The sequence below is a fragment of the Calypte anna genome, chromosome 3, assembly GCF_003957555.1.
Source record: "Calypte anna isolate BGI_N300 chromosome 3, bCalAnn1_v1.p, whole genome shotgun sequence".
Taxonomy (NCBI): domain Eukaryota; kingdom Metazoa; phylum Chordata; class Aves; order Apodiformes; family Trochilidae; genus Calypte; species Calypte anna.
In genome coordinates this window covers 113,293,191-113,317,150 of record NC_044246.1, presented here as the reverse complement: position 1 = coordinate 113,317,150, position 23,960 = coordinate 113,293,191, and the positions used below count along the sequence as shown (strand labels likewise).

At 43.7% G+C, this 23,960-nt stretch overlaps 1 protein-coding gene across 1 annotated transcript in view; it reads left to right on the top strand.

The window, feature by feature from the left end:
- Positions 1-23,960, top strand: part of MSRA (methionine sulfoxide reductase A) — a 358,932-nt gene that overhangs the window by 121,259 nt on the left and 213,713 nt on the right. The window contains exon 2 of the mRNA XM_030448474.1: positions 21,296-21,364. Within this exon, the coding sequence (XP_030304334.1) occupies positions 21,296-21,364 (69 nt within the window). The remainder of the gene's footprint in view (positions 1-21,295; positions 21,365-23,960) is intronic.

The following is a 23,960-nucleotide window of genomic DNA, read 5'->3' as shown; positions in this document are numbered from 1 at the left end:
TGCCACCACATTAGGAGCTTCTTCGAGTAGTAAAATCCCAATTCCTTTTTATTTTTTTTTTTAATAAGGAAAAGCCAGTTGGCTCAACCTCAGTGCTCCCTGCTCCTGCTTTTTGCTGTGCTGACAGGGGATATTAGCAGGAAAAAAAAAGGCTGATGCTGGTCTGAAACAGATTGCAAGGGGAGGCCTGGACCCGTCAAGCTTAGCTGAGCATTAGGGTTGGTCATTTATCACTGTCAGATGGGCAGGGGGGGGAAGAGGCACTGGACCATTCCTGCTCATCTGCTGACTGACAGCTGACTGAAGCCTAATGCAACCTCCAGGCAGATAATCTGCCATCAAGGGGGAATATGTCTGGGAGAGATACTCTATCACAGCCTGCATGCTGCTTCTTGCTCAAAGCTACTGACATCTTCACAAGACAAAAAAAAAAAAAAAATAAATAAAATAATAAAATACAACAATAAGAAACCTCCCCAGAGATGTCAGTTGGGCTTGGAAGGATTGGGGTGTGTTGTGATGCTGTGCTCAGATGGAGCTGTACCTCCTTGCCACTGTTTCTTGTAGATCCATTTTTAAAAGAAAAAACAAAACCCAACAAACCACCAGATTAACAGCATCGTGGAAGACATGCAGTCAGGCACAGGGAGGATGATGTGATGACAATGTTCAGAGGAGGAAAAGCACTGCTTGTTTCACCCATCAGTTGAATTCACAGGACTGCAAAGCAGAGAAATTATTTCAAAATAGCAAAGCCCACCCTGAGAAATAGAGGCTGGTGGGTAAGCCTGCATTTGCAAAGGATGGAGAAAGATGTTTTGTGAGGGAAAACTGAAATTAAAGTAAGGAAAATCTAATAAGTAATGTTTAATACTCCTCCTTGCAGTGTTTTGTGCAGCAAGTGCTTCTTGCAGGTGGTCATTTCGAGCTGTGCTCCGCAACACAGGGTCCCAAACTGGTGTGGGAATATCCTGTGCTCACAAATTCTTCCTCTACCACCTAGTGAAAAATTCTGCATCTTAAATTTTGTCAGCCTTAAACTCAATGTTTTATTGGTTTTAATTTGCTATTATTTTTATTAACAGTGTCTAATTTTGCTCTTCATTACAAATCATATGCATTATCTTAACTGGGGAACATTTTAATTGAGCACTGTTGGAGATTTTCCAATAAATTAACATTACATACTTTTAACAGATGTCTGAATTAGACATTGTTATTAGACATTGTAATTAATAGAAGTATTACTCAAATTAAAATCTCAGGGCCTTAGAAAAATTAAATTGGAGATGACTGAGGGATGTTAACTCATTAATACAGAGTGACTCTTGAATTCCCCCCATTGGGCTCTGTTAGCCAAGTAAACACCCTTTCCCATGGAGCTGGACAGGAAATTGGACAAACTCTTTGGTACATGGGACTGGGAATCAAACTATGTTTTACCAGTGAGATTCTGAAGCTTTTTAACCTGTCATTGTGTTACTGCAAATAACACCTTGCTGGGATGTTGTAAAATTTCTCCATCACGTGTGGGATAGATTTTTTCACAATAAAAACCACAGTGGGCCTGGTTGTTCACTGCATTGGATCTTTAAAAAAAGTTTTTTTCTCTGTTTTTATGGAGAACAAATGCAAAGCTGGTATAAAACAGGACATTTGTGCAAGGAAGACTCAAGCCCCTTAAAGACACAAAGTAGAGGGAGAAAAATAAGAGAGTGGATTTTTTTTTAGTAAAGCTTCTCTAGGTGAATGATAAGAGTCTGGTTGGAATTAATTTCACACCTAGAGTCCTGTGTCCAGTTCTGGGCCCCTCAGGAAGTTCAGGAAGGAGATTGAGGTGCTGGAGCAGGTCCAGAGAAGAGCAAGGAGGCTGTGAAGGGATCCAGCAGAATTCCTGTGAGGAAGGGCTGAGGGAGCTGGGGGTGTTGAGGCTGGAGAAGAGGAGGCTCAGGGGAGACCTCATCACTCTCTCCAACTCCCTGAAAGGAGGTTGGAGCCGGGGGGGGTTGGGCTCTTTTCCCAGGCAACTCTCAGCAAGACAAGAGGGCAGGGTCTCAAGTTGTGCCAGGGGAGGTTTAGGTTGGAGATGAGAAAGAATTTCTTTCTGGAGAGGGTGATCAGGCATTGGAATGGGCTGCCCAGGGAAGTAGTGGATTCTCCGTGTCTGGAGATCTTTCCAAAGAGCCTGGATGTGGCACTGAGTGCCATGGGCTGGGAACCACGGGGGGAGTGGATCAAGGGTTGGACTTGATGATCTCTGAGGTCCCTTCCAACCCAGCCCATTCTATGATTCAATTCTATGGATTTGACCCAATATAGATATCTTGAGGTAACCTTTGTATTATTTGAGGAAAACCACTCACCTTTAGGGTATGATTCATCTCCTTTGGATCTGGATGCCTAAGAGCAGATTGCTTGCTCAGTGCTGCACATTTCTCCTCATTATTCCAGGTGCTGTGGGGGAGAGGAAATTTCCCTGGGTTAAGCTCTTCCATGCTATATTTCAGAAAAAAAAACCACAAAACAACCAAAGAAATTACATGTAGAGTGATCTCATCAGCTTCAATGGCTGGTTTAGTGCAATATGAAAATATTGTAGTATTAGTCAAAGAAGTCTGCTCTGGAGAAGCAGTGTTTATGTGTCCCTCTGCAGGAATAAAAGGTTTGAGTTATGTCTCAGTGTATGTAATTAAAGACTTGAAAAACCCACTGCTCTACTATTTATCTAGAAATTCATGTATGGCCATGAATTTCAAAGGGATTTACCCACTTTGAACATGTATGGGAGTGTCCAGGAAAAATTATCTGAAGTCTAATTCTGAGGAGCTAGGAACATAAAATATTAATAATAACTCATTGGTGTTAAGATACCCTGTATCAACTGGAGCAAGACCTCAGTGCTTTCAAGCTGAGCCCTCGGTTGGTGAGCATCCTGAATCAAAAAGCACATTTAGAAGGTTATTCATGTAAACATTACTGTGTAAAAGGAAATTATTAAAAAAGCAACCTACTTAGAAGTGATTTGGGGGGGGATTTTACCATTAGGTCTGCACTGGTTTCTGTACCTTGCTTTTCTTTGTATAGGCTAACCCACAGTTTGGCATTTATGTTGCTGAGGAGATGTTGAGCCAAGCAGTGGCAAGAAGCATCCCAACAGAGATGAGATCCCCAGCAGCTCTCTCTAGAAAAGAAGCTGAGGGCACTTGGCTTTCCAGAGTGGCCCCTGTAAGATTTTATTCCTCCTCTGAACCTTCTGTCCTTCCCTCAGGCCGTGGTCCCTGCCTTTTTAGTCAATTTTTTTTTTTTTTTTGTTCCTGAAGAAAGATGAGGGCTCAAGCTCCTAATCCATAATAAGAAATCAGCATCATTCCTGGAGCTGCTTTGCATCCCTCTGTGCTTCACTGCAGAATTTCTGCCCAGAGCTTTGTGCTAGTTTCCATTTTTCATGGTGCACACATGATGTCCCAGTTGAGTATCCTGTGTATGTTTTATTCATGTGCTTTTCACCCCTTCATTGAGATCATTAATAAAGCTGCTAAATAAACCCAGGCTTAACAATCCTCCTTGCCACACCCCACTGGACATCTCCTCCCAGTTCAGTTGCACTGTGTTTAGCAGCCTTCTTTGTTTGGATCCCTTGGTTTTCCAGCCTGTCTGACAGTATCTCTATCCAAGCTGGTTTAGATAAGGGTTTCAAGTGGGGCTTTGGAAGACGTTGTCTCTAATTCTTAAATAAAGTCCAGTTGTGTTTTATCAGCTTCATTAAATTCCTTCATTAACAATCAGCTGCTACCAGCACTGCCTGAAGAGCAGGAACAGGACACACAGAATCCCAGAATCTCAGGTTGGGAGGGACCTCAAGGCTCACCTGGTCCAACCCTTCTCATATTATTATTTATCTGAGATGTCTCAGCATCCCATTGAGCTGAGACTTCAAACTTTCCCAAGTGGGGGAATCCACCACTTCTGGGAGACCATTCCAATCTCTGGCTGTCCTCAGAGTGAACAATTTTCCTCTTGTGTCCAATGGGAATCTCCCCAGGAGCAACTTGTGCCCATTGCCCCTTGGCTTGTCCATGGGACTCCTTGTCCATAGGAAGTCTCCATCTGCTTTGTAGCCACCTTTAACATGGCCATAAGGTCTCCCCTGAGCCTTCTCTTCTCAAGGCTGAGCAGACCCAGTTTTCTCAGCCTCTCCTCTTAGGGCAGATGCTCTGTTCTCTGATCCTCCTTGTGGCTCTTCTCTGGACCATCTCTCCATCTTGTAGAGCAGGGGCCAAAACTGAACACAGAACTCCAGGTGGACTCTGCCCCTTATGTGGACAACTCAGTATCACACTTTTAATTCAGGTTTAGGGCTTTCCCTGTGCATTGCTGATCATTATATAGAGTCAAAAAAAAGGGGCATGCTGCTGGATGCTCTCAAATGATGACCTCTTCTTTTCCAGGAGTGGATAATTACCAGTCCCAGTTACTCAAAACCTAAGTCTTGGGCTCCACATGGTAAACTCAACATGATTTTTATTATTTTCTTTGGATGCAATGCAGAACTCTCTGTAGGTCAATATTCTGGCAACCCAACAAGCAGACTAACCCTGGTGTGTCAAGGTTTTCATCTCCACTTCCATGGAGAAGAAGAGGTTGAAGCAAGGAGAGAAGGAGGCAGCTCTGGTTTGGTTTCTGGGGCTCTGTGAGAGGGAGTAGCAGAGAAATGATGGGGAAAGTTGTTAGGAACTGTGAAGAGGGATGGCTGACATCTCAGGGGGACATCAGAGGGGGAACATGACACTCAGCTTCTGCATGAAAGATGTTTAGCACTGCAGGCTGGGTGAGGAGGGCTCTGAAAATAGAGGAGCAGCTCTGGTGCACTGGAGGAGTTTGAAGAGGAGGAGAGTGACACTGTCAAACTGATGGAACACAACAGTCTTCTTTGCAGCAGTATTCCTGAGGAATTGAGCTGCTCCAGAGGGTCTTTCTCAACTCTCAAGGAGAGTATAATTTAGCAACTCAGGATAATGAGAACCTAAAGAGGATTTATAAATACATGTAGAAAGTGGTGCCATACTCTAGAGGCATTAAGAAGAGAAAATCTTTATCATTTGACCCCTGTGTATCTTCCTGGAAGGAGAAATGGTGTTTGTATTTTTATTTGCTTAATTTTAAATTTTTCAGTGTTGGTGATCCCCATTTTTGTAATGTCACAACAGGCAGGTTGTAAAAATGAAAGCTGTGATTTTCATGGGAAGTGAAAAGATGTGACAATCCCCAAAATATCAGAAGTTGACTACCACCTGTACCTGATATATTTCTGTCTGTGTTACCTGTCTGAGCTGGGTGAACACTGTGCTGGTTAGAAACAGAACTGTTTGGTAGACAGATTACCTTCTGGTAACCCTTGTAGGTAGGATTGTTATTTTTCTCTGCTATTGTTTGCTTTGCTATTTTGATCAGACATTGTACTGTTAACATTTCTCCTGGTTCATAACCCAGAATCTCTGGTGCTGTCAAGGCCATGCTTTAATAAATATATATACACAGAGGGATGGATGATCCTCCCACTGAATAGATCATAAGTCTTGGTGATGTTCCTGAAGTGGCACAGGTGGAATTCATCTGACTTTCTCACTGGTTTCCTTATGATCAGTTCTTAGAAACTGACATTTTAAAATATGATTCATTCTATCTTGAAGAAAACATCCATAATATGTCAGATGAATCACCATTCAAGTGTCTGCTTCTTTCCAGACTGCAGAAGGAACCAAGGCTGATGTACTCAGATGTAGATCTCCATTGTAGATGTCTAAAGCCAAGTGGCATGAATTCCAATTTAAGCATATTCAATTCAACCTTCAGATTTTTTACCCCATAGCTCAGAAGTTAAACATTCAGCCTACAGAATCAGAAAATGCATCAAGAAGCAGATGTGGGTGCACTCAGGATGTGAGCAGCCCCATTTACCAAGGTCCCAGGTACATCCAGTAGGGGAAAGTCCCATCCTGGTTCCTGGCTTTGCATCCTTCAAAGCAATAAATCCATTGTTGTGGTTTCAGATACTTTCCTCTGGCCATACCCCATATATATAAGGGTTGGACTCGATGATCTCTGAGGTCCCTTCCAACCCAGCCAATTTTATGATTCTATATCCCTGATCCTCAGATTTTACCCCCACATCCCACCATCCCATGTCCCAGTTGCCACTTATCCATACCCACTATAGAATCCCAAACTGCTTTGGGTTGGAAGGGACCTTAAAACTCATCCAGTTCCAACCCCCTGCATGGTCAGGGACACCTCCCCCAGCCCAGGGTGCTCCAAGCCCCATCCAACCTGGGCTGAGACACTGCCAGGGATGGGGCAGCCACAGCTTCCTTGGGCAACCTGGGCAACCAGGGGCTCAGCACCCTCACCCCAAAGAATTTCTTCCTCATGTCCAATCTCACTCTCTCCTCTTCCAGTTTTAACCCATTTCCCTTGTCCTCTCCCTACCCCTCCGTATCCAAAGCCCTCCCCCAGCTTTCTTGGAGCCCCTTCAGATATTGGAAAGTTGCTCTGAGCTCACCTGGGAGCCTCCTCTTCTCCAGGCTGAACATGCCCAATCCCTCAGCCTGGCTTCCCAGGGAGGTGCTCAGCCCTCTGAGCATTTGAGTGGCTCTGCTCTGGACACCTTCCAGGAGCTCTGTGTCCTTCTGATGTTGGGGACTCCAGAACTGGACAAAATCTCCTCTGACCTTGCAGTCCCTCTCCCTTTGCATCCTCCTCCCCTCCTGCTCCAGCCCTCTGTAACACTGCTCCTGTTAGCCCAGTCACACAGCCACTAATCTGAAAACCCCAGTAGACTGAAAAATTTCAGAATCATCATTTCTCCTCCTCTGAATCTCCACTTCATGCTTCTTTTCATTTCCCAAACCTCATTTCCCTGTCATTCTTGTTGGTGCCTCTTCTCCAGTAAGATCTGCAGACCAAAATGAGTGTGTGTGATCATCTCACCTTTGTTAGTTAGACAGAACTGATGGGTTCTGAGGAGTCCATGTGTTTTGGGGTCTGAACTGAGACACTGTGCTAGGACACATCACATTTTGTAGCATCAATCAGTTTCTCTGTAGTAATCTGTTTGATAGAATGGATTCAGAAGAACAGAGTGTGTCACATTGTGAGCCATCATCTCCAGAATACATTTCAAAACTGTTTCCAGCTACCACTCCTCCTCCTTTCCTGACCAATTTTTATCAGTGAAATTTATTTCTCAACCAAATTTGTAGTTATTTCCCATGGAATGATGTTATTCTGGCATTCTCTCATGCTTTTGTATAGATAGTTGGGAACCACCATGGGAAAACAACAACACAGGACTGGAAATAGTTGCAGTGAATTACCTCTAGGTACCTGACCTCTCCTTTTAATTACTAATGAGTTGACAGCTGATCTCTGCTGACTGAAGGAGGATGGAATTAGGGAAATGAGAGGTGAAAGAAGCCCAGCAGATTCTGTACACCACCTCCCTGCCAGTGCTGAGAACCCAAGTGATGTCTCAGGGTTGGAAACACCAATGGTGCTGTGCTAAAAACATCCTTTGGGAGGGATGAAAAAAGGGGTTTGAAATCTTGCATTTTGGGTTTCATCTGATGTGACATTAGGTTTTCTTATTACACAGGAGCTGGCAGAACTGACAGTTCTGCTCTTTGAACTAGACCTTCTGTTTCATCACCAGCTATGAAGAATTTATGGACAAAATTCTGCCATAAATTACACATCTAATGCCACTATGAGCTCCACAGGGGCCTGAAGTAGAGCAGCCCCCTCCCTCTTTAGTCCTCTAAGAGTGAAGCTTTCAGGGATTTTTCCATTAAAATCCCCCAAATGATGAAGGGAGGCTCCACCTCCAGGGACAAGGATGCATAAGGGGCTCTAGATGGAAATTGGGGGGGATTTAGTAGGTAATTCCTGTTCCTTCTGTGGTGCTACCTACAAGCTTTCTTCTGTCCTTTCCAGAGAACTGTCTGGAACCACTGAAGCCATGTCTGGAACCATTTCAGAAGTAGGTCAAGAGAGGTTCTCCTCCCCCTCTATTCTGCATTGGTGAGGCCACACCTGGAGTATTGTGTCCAGTTCTGGGCCCCTCAGTTCAAGAAGGACAGGGAAGTGCTTGAAAGAGTCCAGCGCAGAGCTACGAAGATGATTAAGGGAGTGGAACATCTCCCTTATGAGGAAAGGCTGAGGGAGCTGGGTCTCTTTAGTTTGGAGAAAAGGAGACTGAGGGGTGACCTCATCAATGTTTTCAAATATGTAAGGAGCGAGTGTCAGGGAGATGGAGTTAGGCTTTTCTCAGTGATTACCAGTGATAGGACAAGGGGTAATGGGTGTAAATTGGAGCACAGGAGGTTCAAGTTGAATATTCGAAAAAATTTTTTTACTGTAAGGGTGACAGAGCCCTGGAACAGGCTGCCCAGGGAGGTTGTGGAGTCTCCTTCACTGGAGACATTCAAAACCCGCTTGGACACGTTCCTGCGCGATGTACTCTAGGTGGCCCTGCTCTGGCAGGGGGGGTTGGACTAGATGATCTTTCGAGGTCCCTTCCAACCCCTAGGATTCTATGATTCTATGATTCTATGATTTTCTGATATCCAGGAGATCTTGGGTGGGTGGGAAGAATATAAATGAGATGAAAGATTTCCCCTCTCTCAGAAGAAAGGTTCTGGTTCAGTATTAATGACTGGAACAATCCCATCCTTGTAAAATTTATCAAATCCTCAGATATGACACAATTTGGTGCTTAGTACATTTGTAACTCCTCTGAACATACACATCACATATCATGTTAGAGCACTAAATATTATTTTTTGGGGTTTTTTTGGTATTCTTTAAGGAAATATGAAGTTATGAAAAAAGTAGTTTGTGGAATGTTTTGCATTTATGGTTTTGTCTGGAAGGACTATGAGTAACTGTCAGAGCAATCCCAAAACTGTTTAGAGGAAACCTTAGCACTGCCTACTGAGAATAATAGGACAAAAAAAAAATAAAAAAGGCTTTCAGAACAGAATTTAGTCAGATTGAGTTCAAATTGGATGAATCAATTGCTAAAAGATTTATCAGAGATTTAGTAATTAAAAAAAAAAAGCCACACACAACAAAACCAAAATTAACAATTACTGGTTAAAGATTTAACAGGGATAAAGTACAGTGAAAAAACCACCAACCAAACCTTCTCAGGTTTACAAAGTCAGGCTTCAAAGTTTGTATTTAGGGCTATAAATTAATTCCTTGTTGGTAAAAACTACTGGCCAGGTGTGTGGCTTTCAAGTGAAGTTAATAGAAGTTTAATAGCAGAGGGATTGGAGGAGATGAGCTCTGAGGTCCCTTCCATCCTCAGCCATTCTGTGATTCTATAATTTTAGCACCAGGTGCCTCATTTTGGAGAGAAGCACAATAAAATTTGTATCCCTGTTTTCTAAGCCAGTTCATAGAATCATAGAATCATAGAATTAGCCAGGTTGGAAGGGACCTCAGAGATCATCTAGTCCAACCCTTGACCCACCGGAGCAGTTGCTAGACCATGGCACTGAGTGCCACATCCAGTCTTTTTTTAAATGTCTCCAGGGACGGAGAATCTACCACCTCTCCGGGCAGTCCATTCCATAGTTGAATGAAGTGCAGTGAAGCTCTCATCAGATTATATGTAAATACACTGAAATTGAGTTCTCTTTTAAAGATATTGAGTAATTTTTATACTTGGAACTGTGAATAACACATTTGTTATTGTCTTTTAATTCCAAAGACCTAATGGAGATGTAAATTCCAGCAGAATTAGTCAAGCACTTATTAATCAGGTGCTTCTTGTAAACTTCAACATTGTAAAGGGTCTGAGTGTTTGAAAAAATGAACAGGTATCTATTTCCTTCTCTGTTGACAGGTTTAAATTTATATGGTTAAATAGTTAGAAATATTGTTTGGTTCTCCTCCCCCTTTATTCTGCATTGGTGAGGCCGCACCTGGAGTATTGTGTCCAGTTCTGGGCCCCTCAGTTCAAGAAGGACAGGGAAGTGCTTGAAAGAGTCCAGCGCAGAGCTACTAAGATGATTAAGGGAGTGGAACATCTCCCTTATGAGGAAAGGCTGAGGGAGCTGGGTCTCTTTAGTCTGGAGAAAAGGAGACTGAGGGGTGACCTCATCAATGTTTTCAAATATGTAAGGGGTGAGTGTCAGGGAGATGGAGTTAGGCTCTTCTCAGTGGTGACCAGTGATAGGACAAGGGGTAATGGGTGTAAATTGGAGCACAGGAGGTTCAAGTTGAATATCTGGAAAAATTTTTTTCCTGTAAGGGTGACAGAGCCCTGGAACAGGCTGCCCAGGGGGGTCGTGGAGTCTCCTTCACTGGAGACATTCAAAACCCGCCTGGACACGTTCCTATGTGAGGTACTCTAGGTGGCCCTGCTCTGGCAGGGGGGGTTGGACTAGATGATCTTTCGAGGTCCCTTCCAACCCCTAGGATTCTGTGATTCTGTGATTCTGTGTGAGAATTCTGGTATATAAGATCAATTTTCCTACCTTTGAACTGAGATTTCACGTGTCACCTGTGTTGAACTTTTACCCAAAGACAGGGATTTTTTTTTTATTTTTTTTATTTTTACTTAGCTTATTTTTACTTATTTTTACTTACTTAGCTTAGGATTTTTTCTCTTTGGTGACATTTTCAGATCTTTCAAGCATGACATGACAAATGGTAGCACTGCACTGCCCAACTTCCACCGTTTTTCTCTAACATGTTGCAGTCTTGCACTGGAAATAAAAATTAGATAATTTCTTGTTTACAAGAGAGAAAAGAAACCCACTGGCCTTCAATTATGTCCTGGATATTGATGGTGCACAGCAGTAAAAAGTGTTATATGAAAAAGCAGTAGGGGATGATCAGACCTGAGAGTCCCTGTATCTCTCAGTGGGTTACCAATCATGCCATGGGGAGCTTTTGCTGAATGTCTTCCTTCTCACAAAGCACTTGACTTGTGCTGTGGGTTAGATTTGTTGTTCCATCACTTTTCAGGCTGCTGATAATTCTATCCTAAAGCAGGGAAACTTTCTCAGCCATCCCAGGAGCCACGAATCTGATGTCTTCTCTTTCATAGAATCATAGAATCATAGACTTGGCTGGGTTGGAAGGGACCTCAGAGATCATCAAGTCCAACCCTTGATCCACTCCCACTGCAGTTCCCAGCCCATGGCACTCAGTGCCACATCCAGGCTCTTTGGAGATATCTCCAGACACGGAGAATCCACTACTTCCCTGGGCAGCCCATTCCAATGCCTGATCACCCTCTCCAGAAAGAAATTCTTTCTAATCTCCAACCTAAACCTCCCCTGGCACAACTTGAGACCCTGCCCTCTTGTCTTGCTGAGAGTTGCCTGGGAAAAGAGCCCAACCCCCCCCCTGGCTCCAGCCTCCTTTCAGGGAGTTGGAGAGAGTGATGAGGTCTCCCCTGAGCCTCCTCTTCTCCAGCCTCAACACCCCCAGCTCCCTCAGCCCTTCCTCACAGCAATTCTGCTGGATCCCTTCACAGCCTCCTTGCTCTTCTCTGGACCTGCTCCAGCACCTCAATCTCCTTCCTGAGGGGCTGAGGGGCCCAGAACTGGACACAGGACTCAAGCTGTGGCCTCCCCAGGGCTGAGTACAGGGGCAGAATCCCTTCCCTGGACCTGCTGGCCACGCTGTTCCTGACACAGCCCAGGATGCCATTGGCCTTCTTGGCCACCTGGGCACACTGCTGGCTCCTCTTCAGCTTCCTGGCAATCCAGACTCCCAGGTCCCTTTCTGCCACTCTGTGCCCAGCCTGGAGCTCCCCATGGGTTGTTGCAGGACCCGGCACTTGGCCTTGTTGAACCTCATCCCGTTGGGATCATCCCAACTCTCCAGTCTGTCCAGGTCCCTCTGCAGAGCCCTCCTGCCTTCCAGCTGATCCACACTTCCCCCCAGCTTAGTGTCATCTGAGAATTTGCTGATGATGGACTCAATCCCTTCGTCTAAGTCGTCGATAAAGATATTAAACAGAACTGGGCCCAACACTGATCCCTGGGGGACACCACAGCTGCCATTTTGATGCAGCCCCGTTCAGCACCTCTCTCTGGGCCCAGCCCTCCAGCCAGTTCCTAACCCAAATGCTCTTTGGAGCATTTGTGTTTAAAGGAGAGAAAAGGAGATGGAGATTGGATATTAGGAACAAGTTGTATCCCATGAGGGCAGTGGAACAATGGCACAGGGTGCCCAGGGAGGTGGTTGAGGCCTCATCCCTGGAGATGTTCAAGGTGAGGCTTGAGGAGGCTCTGAGCACCCTGATCTGGGTGAGGGTGTCCCTGATACTGGTTGGACTGGGTGAGCTTTAGAACTCCCTTCCAACCCAAATTATTCTATGAGTCTATGGTTTTATTGTGGTCTTTCTGGAGTGTACAAACTCTCACATGGAAGTACAACTTCGGGCTCCAGTGAATTTTGAAAGAAAAGAACATAGCAGCTGTAGGTGACAGTGAAATGCCATCAGTCTGTCCCCACATCAGGAGTTCCCAAATGGTGTCTGTCCTCCCACTTCCCATTGCTTTGCCTTAGAGAGGTGGAGCTGTGACTGGGGATGACAAACTCCTCTCACATTCAAAATTTAGGAGGCTTTTAAATAACTTGCTTATTCAATGCTGAACTTTTTTCTTCACCCCTCCTTATTTAGAGGAAAGCAGTCTTCTTCACCCAGGCCTGGCTCTAAGTCTATGGCCTTTTATTGCCTCTCAACTTTTGCTTAAAATGAATATGGCATCCAGGCTAAATATTTTCTGTACATGCCATGCTCAGCTAACATCCCACCAAGTGAGCATTGCTGTTATGTTTCTTTGGTGCCCATCTTCCAGCTCTTATGATATATATATATATATATATATACACACACATAATTATGCCATTTTTGGAAATAATAACCATTCAGTTATTTTTACAACTGTTTTCTGGACTTTGTGTATCCCCTGTCATGGTTTAACACTGGCCTGGCAATGAAACCAAGTATCAGATGCTCTGTATTAATCCCCTCCCTGATAAAGAAACGAGGGAGAATAAGGGAGAGAGACTGATATGTTGGAAACTAAACTACACAGCTTTAATGGAACAGGAATGATAAATAGGAAAAATTACTAAATCTATACAAATATACAGGAAAATTGATCCCATGTTCTTCCCCCCTTCCTCCCAATAACTCTCACATCCCCACTGAGGCTGCAGGGCAGCCCTGGGAAAGTCCAGGCTGGAATCCTGGGGTCAGCAGCAGTTGGGAGCTGGAGGCAGGAACACACAGATTCAGGCTGGCATGGATCAGGAGCACAGGCAGAGGAAGGGATGGAATCCTCCCAGGATGGCAAAACAAAGAGGGAGAGGGGAAGAAGGGGAAGCAGGAAGGGGTTTGACCCTGGTGATCCCTCAAATTTATCCTGAGTATGAGGTGTATGGGATGGAATACTCTGTTTGGTCAAGTTTGGTCATTTATCTTGTCCCTTCCTCCCTAAGGGAGGGTTTCAGGTGTGGCCTTTTTACTCCTTTTCTCCTTCTGGAGGGCCAAATGTTGCTCAGAGCTGAGCAGTTCCTTGGTTCTGCAGCCCATTCCCAGGTGTAACTATAACCATGGAGTGGGATCAGTCCCAGCAGCAGACACTGCCTGAGAAACTTGCTGTTCATTTCAGCAAGTGCAGCTCCTGACAAGAGACTGAGCTGGAAGCAAAAGGACAAGACAGAAAATCCCCTTTTTCCTGGCCCAAACCAGACCAATCCCCTGACTTTCTGTCTCTGGCATCTGTTAGAAATCCTCTTGCCCCAAACCTTCAAACATTCCAGGGCAGGTTGGAGAGGGCTCTGAGCACCCTGATCTGGTTGAAGGTGTCCTGCTCATGGCAGGAGGGTTGGATTAGAAGAACTTTAAATAAAGTCCCTTCCAACCCAAACCAGTGTATGACTGTGTGACATTTCCAGCCCCTCAGAGCTCTACCTACTGCTTTGACAGCTGAGTGATGGAGTGGTGCAGGCAATGGAAAAAAAACAAACCTTACATCATGGTACTGTGATGGGAAGTGGAGGAGGAGGTGTCTAGAGGCAGAAAAGAAAGGGGAAAGGGGCCTTTCTAGCAGTAACTGATTTATTTTAGGAGGTTCCTTCCTCACCCCAACACTGCTTGTTCCTTTTTCTCCACCTCTCCCAACGTACACATCGTGTTTGTACTGGTAGGAGGTGGAGGAGGCTCATGATAATTGCTTAATCAGCTATTTTCAATTCAATTCCTGTCTGGGTTTACCATGGAAAATTAACAGTCCTTGTGTATAAATATGACCCCTACTCCTGGATTAATTTGATTAGGTGAGAATCTCAGCTTTCATTTAAAAATAATAACTTTCCGGATGCTCTGATAAAACAAGTTTGGATTTGTAGTCTAAATATTCCCTCATGGTTTAAAAATCAAATGATAAATATGAAGAACAGATGAGTCTTACTAGTAAAAATAAATGTCCTCAAATCTTTACAATGTTTGCTTGCCATGAATATGTTGAGACCAGGAAAATCTCTGATTTTTACTCAAAGCTGGATCAGCATTCTCTGGAAAGGGAATATTTTTAAGCAGCTTCATTTAGGTCCACAAACTCATGTTCATTAATGACTTTGGGTATCTCAGCCTCAAGTTCCTCTCGGATATCTTCAGTTATGCAAAATGCCTTGCACAGCCTTTCTGCACTGCTGGTTTCATTCTGGGGGTGATTTTTATTTTGTCTGTGCTGCTGTCAGAGGGGATTTTGCTGATGAGTGATTGGCTGCTCTATATTAGACCATTGCTTTAATTTTGCATATTTAATAACAAAGCACAGACTTCAGGCTCTAATAATTGCAAGTTTGATTCTGTTAAAAGTCTGATAAGTGCAATACATTTTGTGGGGATGACTTTATTAGCAATCTGTCTTAATGGCAGTGAGTTTTCATTTAACTGAGCTTTAAATTTCTTCTGGGCTTACAGCAGATGAATAAATGTTTAGAACCCAAATCAGGCTGGTTTGAAATAAAATATTCCTTAAAAAAAACTTTCTCATTTGAGCATCTTTTGTTGTTAAATTTTTCTCTTACTGGTGTGATACCATCAACACGCATGGTATGTGAAGATAAATGAAGTGTATATTAGGAAATTAAAAATGTGCTGGAGAACAGGTCCAGACATTGGAATTTGATTGTCCACACTGGTGAATTGCTAGGATAGGATCTAACATGATTTCAGCCAGGCTAATTAACACTCTCTCAAATAGTTTCTAGATATGACTTGTTTGTTTGAAGGGTTTGCAAGTGCAGATAGAGCCTAATCCATGCGTGGACAGAGCTTTACTTGGAGTTAATGAATCTTTAGCAAAGAACAGTTGTGGGATTATGTTAGAAACTATTGAGTGATAGGCTGCAAAGACTGAATAATGCCAAAGGAATATTGAGGATCTCTTTAGCAGCTTTTGATTATCTTTCCATATCTTATAATGTTTTGCAGATACAGGGGATTAATTCTATAAAATTCCAGAGAATCTAAGGAGGGCAAGCCAGGCACTGCAGCTATTAAAAGCAGACCTTGCCTGAAGGTAAAGTTAAATGTCAAGACCACCAGGATCTGTGTTGCTTTCAGTGCATCCTAGTTCTGGTCAGCAGGGAGGAAAAGTCTTGCAGATAACTCTCAGGCTTTAATTTGAAAAAGAGGAGAGAGTTTTTGCAGTTAAGGATGGAGCAGCACTTGGCAGTTTCAAGAGGAATTCCCCCGATGAGGTTCCCTTCCTGAAAATGCTGACAGCTTACATACCAATAAAAGAGAAATAAAAATGTATTCCTTACCAGTTGGCCTTCTGTTGAAGCCCTGAGGATCAAGGAGATGAAGGAGATGACAAGAAGACATCGTGTCCTCCCAATTCTGCTTTTTCCAGGGCCTGAGTGCTGTTGTAGGCTGAAGGATTAACCACCCAAATACTGAGAGGGTGAAACGTGTTGTTTTCTGCACTAGAAAACTGCAGGGAACTTCTCCCTGTCAGTTCTGTCTTCACTGATAACCTTCCATGTCTCTGTAACAACAGGTTTTAATCTTACCCATTGTAAGTCCTTGGCTCTGGAATGATGATGAGCTCAGAAAAACGATTTATTCTTTCTGTTGGCAAGTTTCAGAGAAAGTCCTTGCAATATTTCTTTAATTCCATTAGGCCAAAATATTTATGGTTTTTTGGACCTATTCATGTTAGTTGTAAGTGAGAATTAAAGCTTCTGATTTCACAAACCAGGTGGCCCAGAAGGCCAATGGCATCCTGGCTTCTGTCAGGAGTAGTTTGGTCAACAGGTCCAGGGATGGAATTCTCCACTTGTACTCAGCCCTGGTGAGGCCACAGCTTGAGTCCTGTGTCCAGTTCTGGGCCCCTCAGGAAGTTCAGGAAGGAGATTGAGGTGCTGGAGCAGGTCCAGAGAAGAGCAAGGAGGCTGTGAAGGGACCAGGGGGAAATTCTTCTAAGGAGAAGACTCTTCTTCCAGGAACCAAGTGACAGGAGGAGAGGGCATGGCCTGAAGCTGCCCCAGGGAAGTGGTGGAGTCCCCATCCCTGGAGGTGTTGAAGGCAAGTCTGCTGTGGCACTCAGTGCCATGGTCTGGCTGATGTGGTGGTGTTGGGTCACAGGATGGGCTTGTTGATCTCAGAGGTCTTTTCCAGCCTCAATAATTCTGTGAAAAAGTCTCAAAGTGCAGTGTTCCTTAGATACTCTACTCATTGAGAGGTTCATTATATATGTGTTGGTACTCCTTACCTAAGGCTGAATGTATGTTTTGTCAAAGTCTGTGCACATTTTTTTTTTATTATTACTTATTAAAAAATTCTTAGTGCATCCAAGCTGGGGGCAGGGAATGCTGGAAAATTGTGAAACAAAATCCAAGTGACAAAAATATGAATTATTGTATCTCATAAGGTCTTTGAGACAAATGTATGAAGGCATTGGAAGACAACTTGAGAACTCTGAAAATATTACTTCCATTCAAACCCATCTCACCTCTACAAGTTTAATTTTAATATTTTGAAAGCCTTGCTATTTGAAATGATAACTACTCCATACATCATAGGAATCATTCAGTCTTAAACAAAGGCAGCTCCCAGGGCTGGGGCAGGGTTAGTTTATTTGCTCTTGCTTGATGTTTTTCTGCCTGTTTGCTCATCTCAGGTGGTTGTAGATCATGGTGCTAATACAAGCTGTAGCTCACAAGGTTGAAACCTTGTACAGTGTTGGTCAAATTACTCCCACTCTGGAACCTCCCAACAATTTCATTCCTAAAACCCATCTGGTGACTTGGGTGCTCCAAGACAATTCCATCTTCCTAAGTGCAAACAATCCACTTCATGGCACCTCTTGCCCCAGTTGCAGAGAGCCCTGATTTTCCCTTTCATTGACTGGTGATAAATGTTTGATCCCAAACATTTGATGCCAAATGTTTGACCTGGGATTAGGACTGGGCTGTGTCTCCCTGCTAATGAAAACCACTCCTTCCAGGGAATTCACAAGGCAACCCCATGGTCTTCATTTCACTTGTTTTATTCCCCACAACTTTCTTTTACTGGAAGTAAAATAATGCACTTACTAAGGAAATCTCTTGACTTTCTCCCTGGAAAGTATTTTTTAAAGCTGTAGTTTTGGGTTCAGGTGGTTTTATTTCTATCCACCATTGTTGATAAGAATCTTGGGAGATGAAGAAATGACTGTGGGGATGCCAGTGGAAAAGGTTGGGAATATTCTGTTGTGAATTTCTGTGTATTGATGCATTTTGGGTTGCATTTGGTGCCCCTCTCTCCTTGATTAAGTGTTGGGTAATGGAAGAACAATTACATTTGATCTGTTACAGTGATTTCCAATAGTGGCTGTAACTTAATAGTGTCAAATCACTCTAGGGTATGACTTCTGTAAAGGACAAGCTCTGTATGGGCTGCTGTGAATGGAGGTGGCACTGAAGACTGTTGGATAAGTATTTATCAGTAGAATTATGAAAAGAAGTGTGGTCTGTGTCAGAAGTGTGGCCAGCAGGTGAAGGGAGGTGGTTCTCCCCCTTTACTCTTGTGAGACCCCCTGGGCTGTGTCCAGTTCTATCCCCCCAACCTATAAAGGACATGGAACTCTTGGAGTGAGTCCAGAGGAAGCCACAAAGGTAATCAGAGGTTTGGAGCAGCTCTGCTGTGAAGATGGGCTGAGACAGCTGGGTTTGCTTGGCCTGGAGAAGAGAAGGCTCTGGGGAGACCTTAGAGCACCTTCCAGTGCCTGAAGATGGGGAGGGACATTATCCAAGGACATGGAGTGATGGGATGAGGGGGAATGGTTTCATGCTGATAGAGGGGAGATTTAAATGAAATATTGGTCTGAAATTCTTCAGTGTGAGGGTGCTGAGCCCCTGTCCTGGGTTGCCCAGAGATGCTGTGGCTGCCCCATCCCTGGAGCTGTTCAAGGCCAGGTTGGATGGGGCTTGGAGAACCGTGGCAGGGGGGCCCAAATTAGCACCTCCTGCAATTTGAGATGCTTCAGGGTATCTGAGACGTGTACAGGGCTGTGAGGATGATCCAAGGGCTGGGGCACCTTTCCTATCAAGGCAAGCTGAGAGAGTTGGGGTTGTTCAGCCTGGAGAAGGCATTGGGAAGACCTTAGAGCTCCTCCCAGTGCCTGAAGGGGCTGCAGGAAAGGTGGGGAGAGCCATTTTAAGGGTGTAAATGATAGCACAATGGGTAATGGCTTTAAACTGGAAGAGGGGAGATCTAGGTTGGATATTAGGAAGAAATTAATTTATTTTAGGTGATGCCTTTCTTTCTCTCCAAAGTTACAACGTGGAGCCTTGCTCCAGACTCAGGCTACTGATTATCCAGCTTTTAGGGACTCGCTCTTCTGGGATGGAAAACCTGATGGCATTGAATGTTTTTGTCATCTCTATCACTATATTTATATCAGGGTTTTTGCACTCTCTTTTGTCTCAGTTCCTGCTAGCTCAATAGGACCAAGGCTCCAAACAGACCTTGACAATAAGATACAGCCCAGCTGCACAGCAGGGTGAGAGTAACTCAGGGTTACTCAGTAGAATGGGCCTGAGAAGGCAGGAGAGGACACCCAGAGGGGTTTCAGCATTAAAACTGTTTGACTCATCCAAGATGATGGTGTTATCCCTGTGGCAGATAAAGAGATTATCAACTGCTTTGCTTCCTGTAGATGAAAGCCAAGCTCATGTTACTGTTCTGCCACATTTTAGATGGTTTAAACAATGGTTTCAGACTTGAAGATGGGAGATTTAGGCTGGACATTAGGAAGAAATTCTTTAATTTGGGGGTGGTGAGACCCTGGAAGAGGTTGCCCAAGGAATCTGTGGCTGCCCCATCCCTGGCAGTGTCTCAGCCCAGGTTGGATGGGGCTTGGAGCACCCTGGGCTGTGAGAGGTGTCCCTGCCCATGCAGGGGGGTTGGAACTGGATGAGCTTTAAGGTCCTTTCCAACCCAAACCAGTCTGTGATCCTGTGATAAATTCTGTGGTTCATTTTAGCAAACATGGTTGGTTGGGTACAAATCTTCAGGTTTTGGTAGCAGACGGGTTGCAGTGCAGCCTCTGGGGGGGGAGGATGGGGCTGCCCTTTGCTGAGGATGACCCCATCAGCAGCACTGGGGCTGCCTCTGGCAAAAATATGTGTAAAGGATGGGCAAAACACGGAGTGGCAGTGAGGAAAAAAGCCTGAGGAGCAGCCCCATGGTGAGTTGGGTATGGAGTGATGCTGAGCTGAGGGAAAGGGGAGGTGGGAGAGAGGTGTTGTTTTCATTTGTCTTTGTTTCCCACTGTCCAAGCCTGTTTTAATTGGCAGTAAAGTAAATTATTTTTTCCCGACTCAAGTCTGGTCTGCTCGTGATGGGAATCAGTAGGTGATCTCCCTGTATTTTACTCAGCCCATGAATTTTCTCCCCCTCTCCTGTCAGTGCTGGGGAGTGAGGGAATGGTGAGGTGGACACCTGGCACCAACCCAGCTCAGCCCATCCCAGTAGTGCAGAAAATAGAGAATTATTGAATGGTTTGGGTTGGAAGGGACCTTAAAGCTCATCCAGTTCCAACCCTTCTGTCATGGACAGGGACACCTCGCCCAGCCCAGGGTGCTCTAAGCCCCATCCAACCTGGGCTGAGACACTGCCAGGGATGGGGCAGCCACAGCTTCCTTGGGCAACCTGGGCAACCAGGGGCTCAGCACCCTCAGAGTAATGAGTTTCTTCCCAACATCTCATCCAAATCTCCCCTATTTCAGCTTGAAGTTATCTCCCCCTATCCCATCCCTCCAGCTTCCTTGGGCAACCTGTTCCAGTGTCTCATCATCCTCACACTAAAGAATTTCTTCCTCATATCCAACCTCAATCTCCCCTCTTCCAGTTTTAACCCATTCCCCTTGTCCTCTCCCTACCCCCCCGTGTCCAAAGCCCTCCCCCAGCTTTCTTGGAGCCCCTTCAGATATTGAAAGGTTGCTCTGAGCTCACCTGGGAGCCTCCTCTTCTCCAGGCTGAACAACCCCAATCCCTCAGCCTGGCTTCCCAGGGAGGTGCTCAGCCCTCTGAGCATTTGAGTGGCTCTGCTCTGGACACCTTCCAGGAGCTCTGTGTCCTTCTGATGCTGGGGACTCCAGAACTGGACACACAACTCCAGGTGGGGTCTCAGCAGAGCAGAGCAGAGGGGGAGAATCCCCTCCCTCGACCGCTGTCTGTGCTTCTTTTGCTGCAGCCCAGGACATGGTTGGGTTCTGGGCTCCAAGAACACACTGAGGGCTCATGTTGAGCTTCTGCTCCACCAGAAGCTCATATATACTTTTACTCTATACATAGTTCATGCTTGATCACATAAAATAATGTTTGCTTGAGCACCAACTTGTATAGGATTATGATTTCCTTGCTTTTACTGCTTGCATGAGGAGATTGCATTCAGGAGTGCTCTACCTTTTACAGAGATCATTGCTGTATGTTGCTCTATATGTGTGTGTCCTGCTAGTATTGGCTGATTTATCTTTAACTAAAATACATCTCTAATTTATATCCTGGGACTTGTGGGGAGAATTTTTGACAAACAGTCTCAGCGAGTGTGAACTTCCAGTTTTTAGTGAACTGTACAGTTCAGCTTTCATAAAACAAACGTAAGGTTTCAATAGAACTGCAAGGAAAAAACCAACAAACCAGTTGGTTTTATGCAAAGTGTATATTTTATTACATTTTGACTAATTTTTTTCTTCTTCTTCCTTCTAGATAAACATCATGTCAATGGAAACAGAATGGTAGAACCTTTCCCAGAGGGAACACAGATGGCTCTATTTGGTAAGACATCAGTTTTAAAATAAAAGCTCTGAGCTGTACAGTGTTACTGAATAACAAATTTCTTCATTTCAGCCCCAGTCCTTAGAGTTTTAGAATCTGGGCTGCTATTGCCATTTCCTAATCACTACAAACAGCTAAGACCACTGATCACTTGGGAGATGTCCATGCCCCAAAACAAGCTCATTGAAATGATTTTTCTGAGTTATACAAACAGAAAATTTAAACCCTTGTTTCATAAAAATTCCCAAACAGCAGCTTGTTAGGTATGATAATTCCTGTCAGATTGCTCTTTAAACAAAATTCTGAAGATGGTACCTGATTCTTCAGACCATAAGAGATGCAAGGAACTCAAACCATTAGGATCTACTGCACTTGCAGATTTGCTTGCAGATTTTTACCATTCACATGCCCCAAACCAAACCTGTTGTTTTTCACTTTATTTTGTGAATGAATATTCCCATAGATTTCCTGTTGGGTGCCAGCAAAGCTGGTTGTAGAGAAGAAGATGTTTAATTTCATTGTGTGTATGCTATTTTCTATGAAAATGGCATTCTTTGAACCCTTTGTAGAACTTGTTTTTCTCTGGGTAAATTAATCACTTCTGGAAGAAAGACACATCCTAAAATAGATCAGAATCATTTATTTTATTTTTTTTTTTGAACCAAGGTATGGACTTTTTTTTTTTAACCAAATCTGGGAATTGTCAGAAAAAAGTGAATTTCTATGGCAATTATTTTTAAAACCCCCTCGTTACAGAGAACACAAGATTTCCCAACCTTGTTTTGAACCACAAGATCGGAGTGTTTAGAAAGGATATAATTCAATATTAACTCCTCCAGGATGGTACAAAAGTGCCACAGGAATTTTATTATATCCTTTCAAGGTTTATCAATCAGGGATGTTGAAGTTAATATTAAATTACAACTTGATACACCTGCTATATCATCCAGCCTGATGGAGTTCTAAATCATAATAAGTGCAGGTCAAGTATATAAAGCAGTCATCACTATTTTTGACCCAGGCCCATTCTAGTAATGTGTATATAAATTTTGGCAATTGAAAGGCAACAAGAATTATGTAAAAATGGAGGATGTACCCTGAAAAGCAGTGATTCTGGGGAAGGAATGTTCTATAAATGCCCACTGTGATGTAAGAATAAATGCAGCCTTCAGATATGAGATGTGGAGTATGGTGAGCAGGCAGTTTTACACCTTCAAACTGTGTTTCTCAGGCTAAATATATGAAAAATATAAAATATATTCCACATTCTTTTGAGCAGTTGAATAAAACTTATTAACAGCAGCAATAAAAAGGTGAAGAACTGAAACTCACTATGAAAGGAACCAAGAAAAGCTGCATATGGTGATGGGATGATATTGAACTAAGAGGTTTCAGATGCTTTAGGCTCACCAGGCTGCCAAAACCTAGGGATTGAGGTTTCCCTATAATCCTGTGATATGGATATTTCAGGAGCCCTTGGGAACCTAGAATGACCCAGACTCTTGAGCCAGGCATCTCATTCACCCCAGCTGATGGTTACCTGAGGTTGTGCAGCAACAGATGTCACATTATTGATCTTCATGAAGGCTGAAGCAGGAGGAATTCTCTTCCCTGCATGACCAGTGGATCACATTAGATCATCTACTGGTCCCTACTGGTGTATTTTTACAGGAGGAAGTAGCTTATGTTGATGTGTTTTATATTGAGCTTAGTGATGGTGATCTGGACTGATTCAGAAAAAGAAAAAGAGATATTTCAGAAACCTGAACAGTACCTAAAAGTTCTTACCTAGTTGCAGTTTACAAATCTATCTGGAATTAACAGCTGATCTTATCATGTTTTCAAACAGAGCTGTATTCCCATCTGAAATACTTTGCCATCCTATGTGGACTGCTAAGGGCTAAATTATCCATGGGCACTAATTTATTACTCCAAAAATGATCTTTTCAGTTGCAAAAAAATAAAGAAGTTTGCTTTTCTGAGGAGCTGATGTTTCTGTAGTTACCAGGGTTGAAGAGGAGAAATGGTTTATGGGTGTCACCCATCATCTATCTCTAAAGTTCTCTTTAGAGATCCTTTAATCCAGGACTTTCTTTCTGCCATTATCCCCTTGTCAGGAGATTATGGGAACATAAATTCTTGGAGTAGTGGAATGAGAGATTGGAGGAGCTAATGGAAAATGATTCTATTTTACCTTTTGAGTTTTAAGATGGATGCAGAGATGGTTTGAATTTCTTACAGCAGGCAAGGTCAGAGAATTCCTCTGATATCTGATGTGCCACCTACAGAATTTCATTGGTAGACTGCAAAATCTTATTAAATAGTTTACTTTGAATGATTCCTGAGGAACTCTGTTGTTTTTTTTTTTTTTTAACCAAGCCTGGTAACTTTCATCCTTTTTAATTTGCCCTAGATTTTTTCCACAAGATTGTGATTGCAAATGTTGGGCTAGGTGGTGAAAACTCCTGCTGCTGCCATCTGTGCTGTGAATCAATGGAAAAACCTACATGTTCTTGGGTTTACTATTAGACCTGAAATATAATAGTATACAAACATGACTCTGATGATAATTGTTGGCATTTGTTGGCATTGGGAT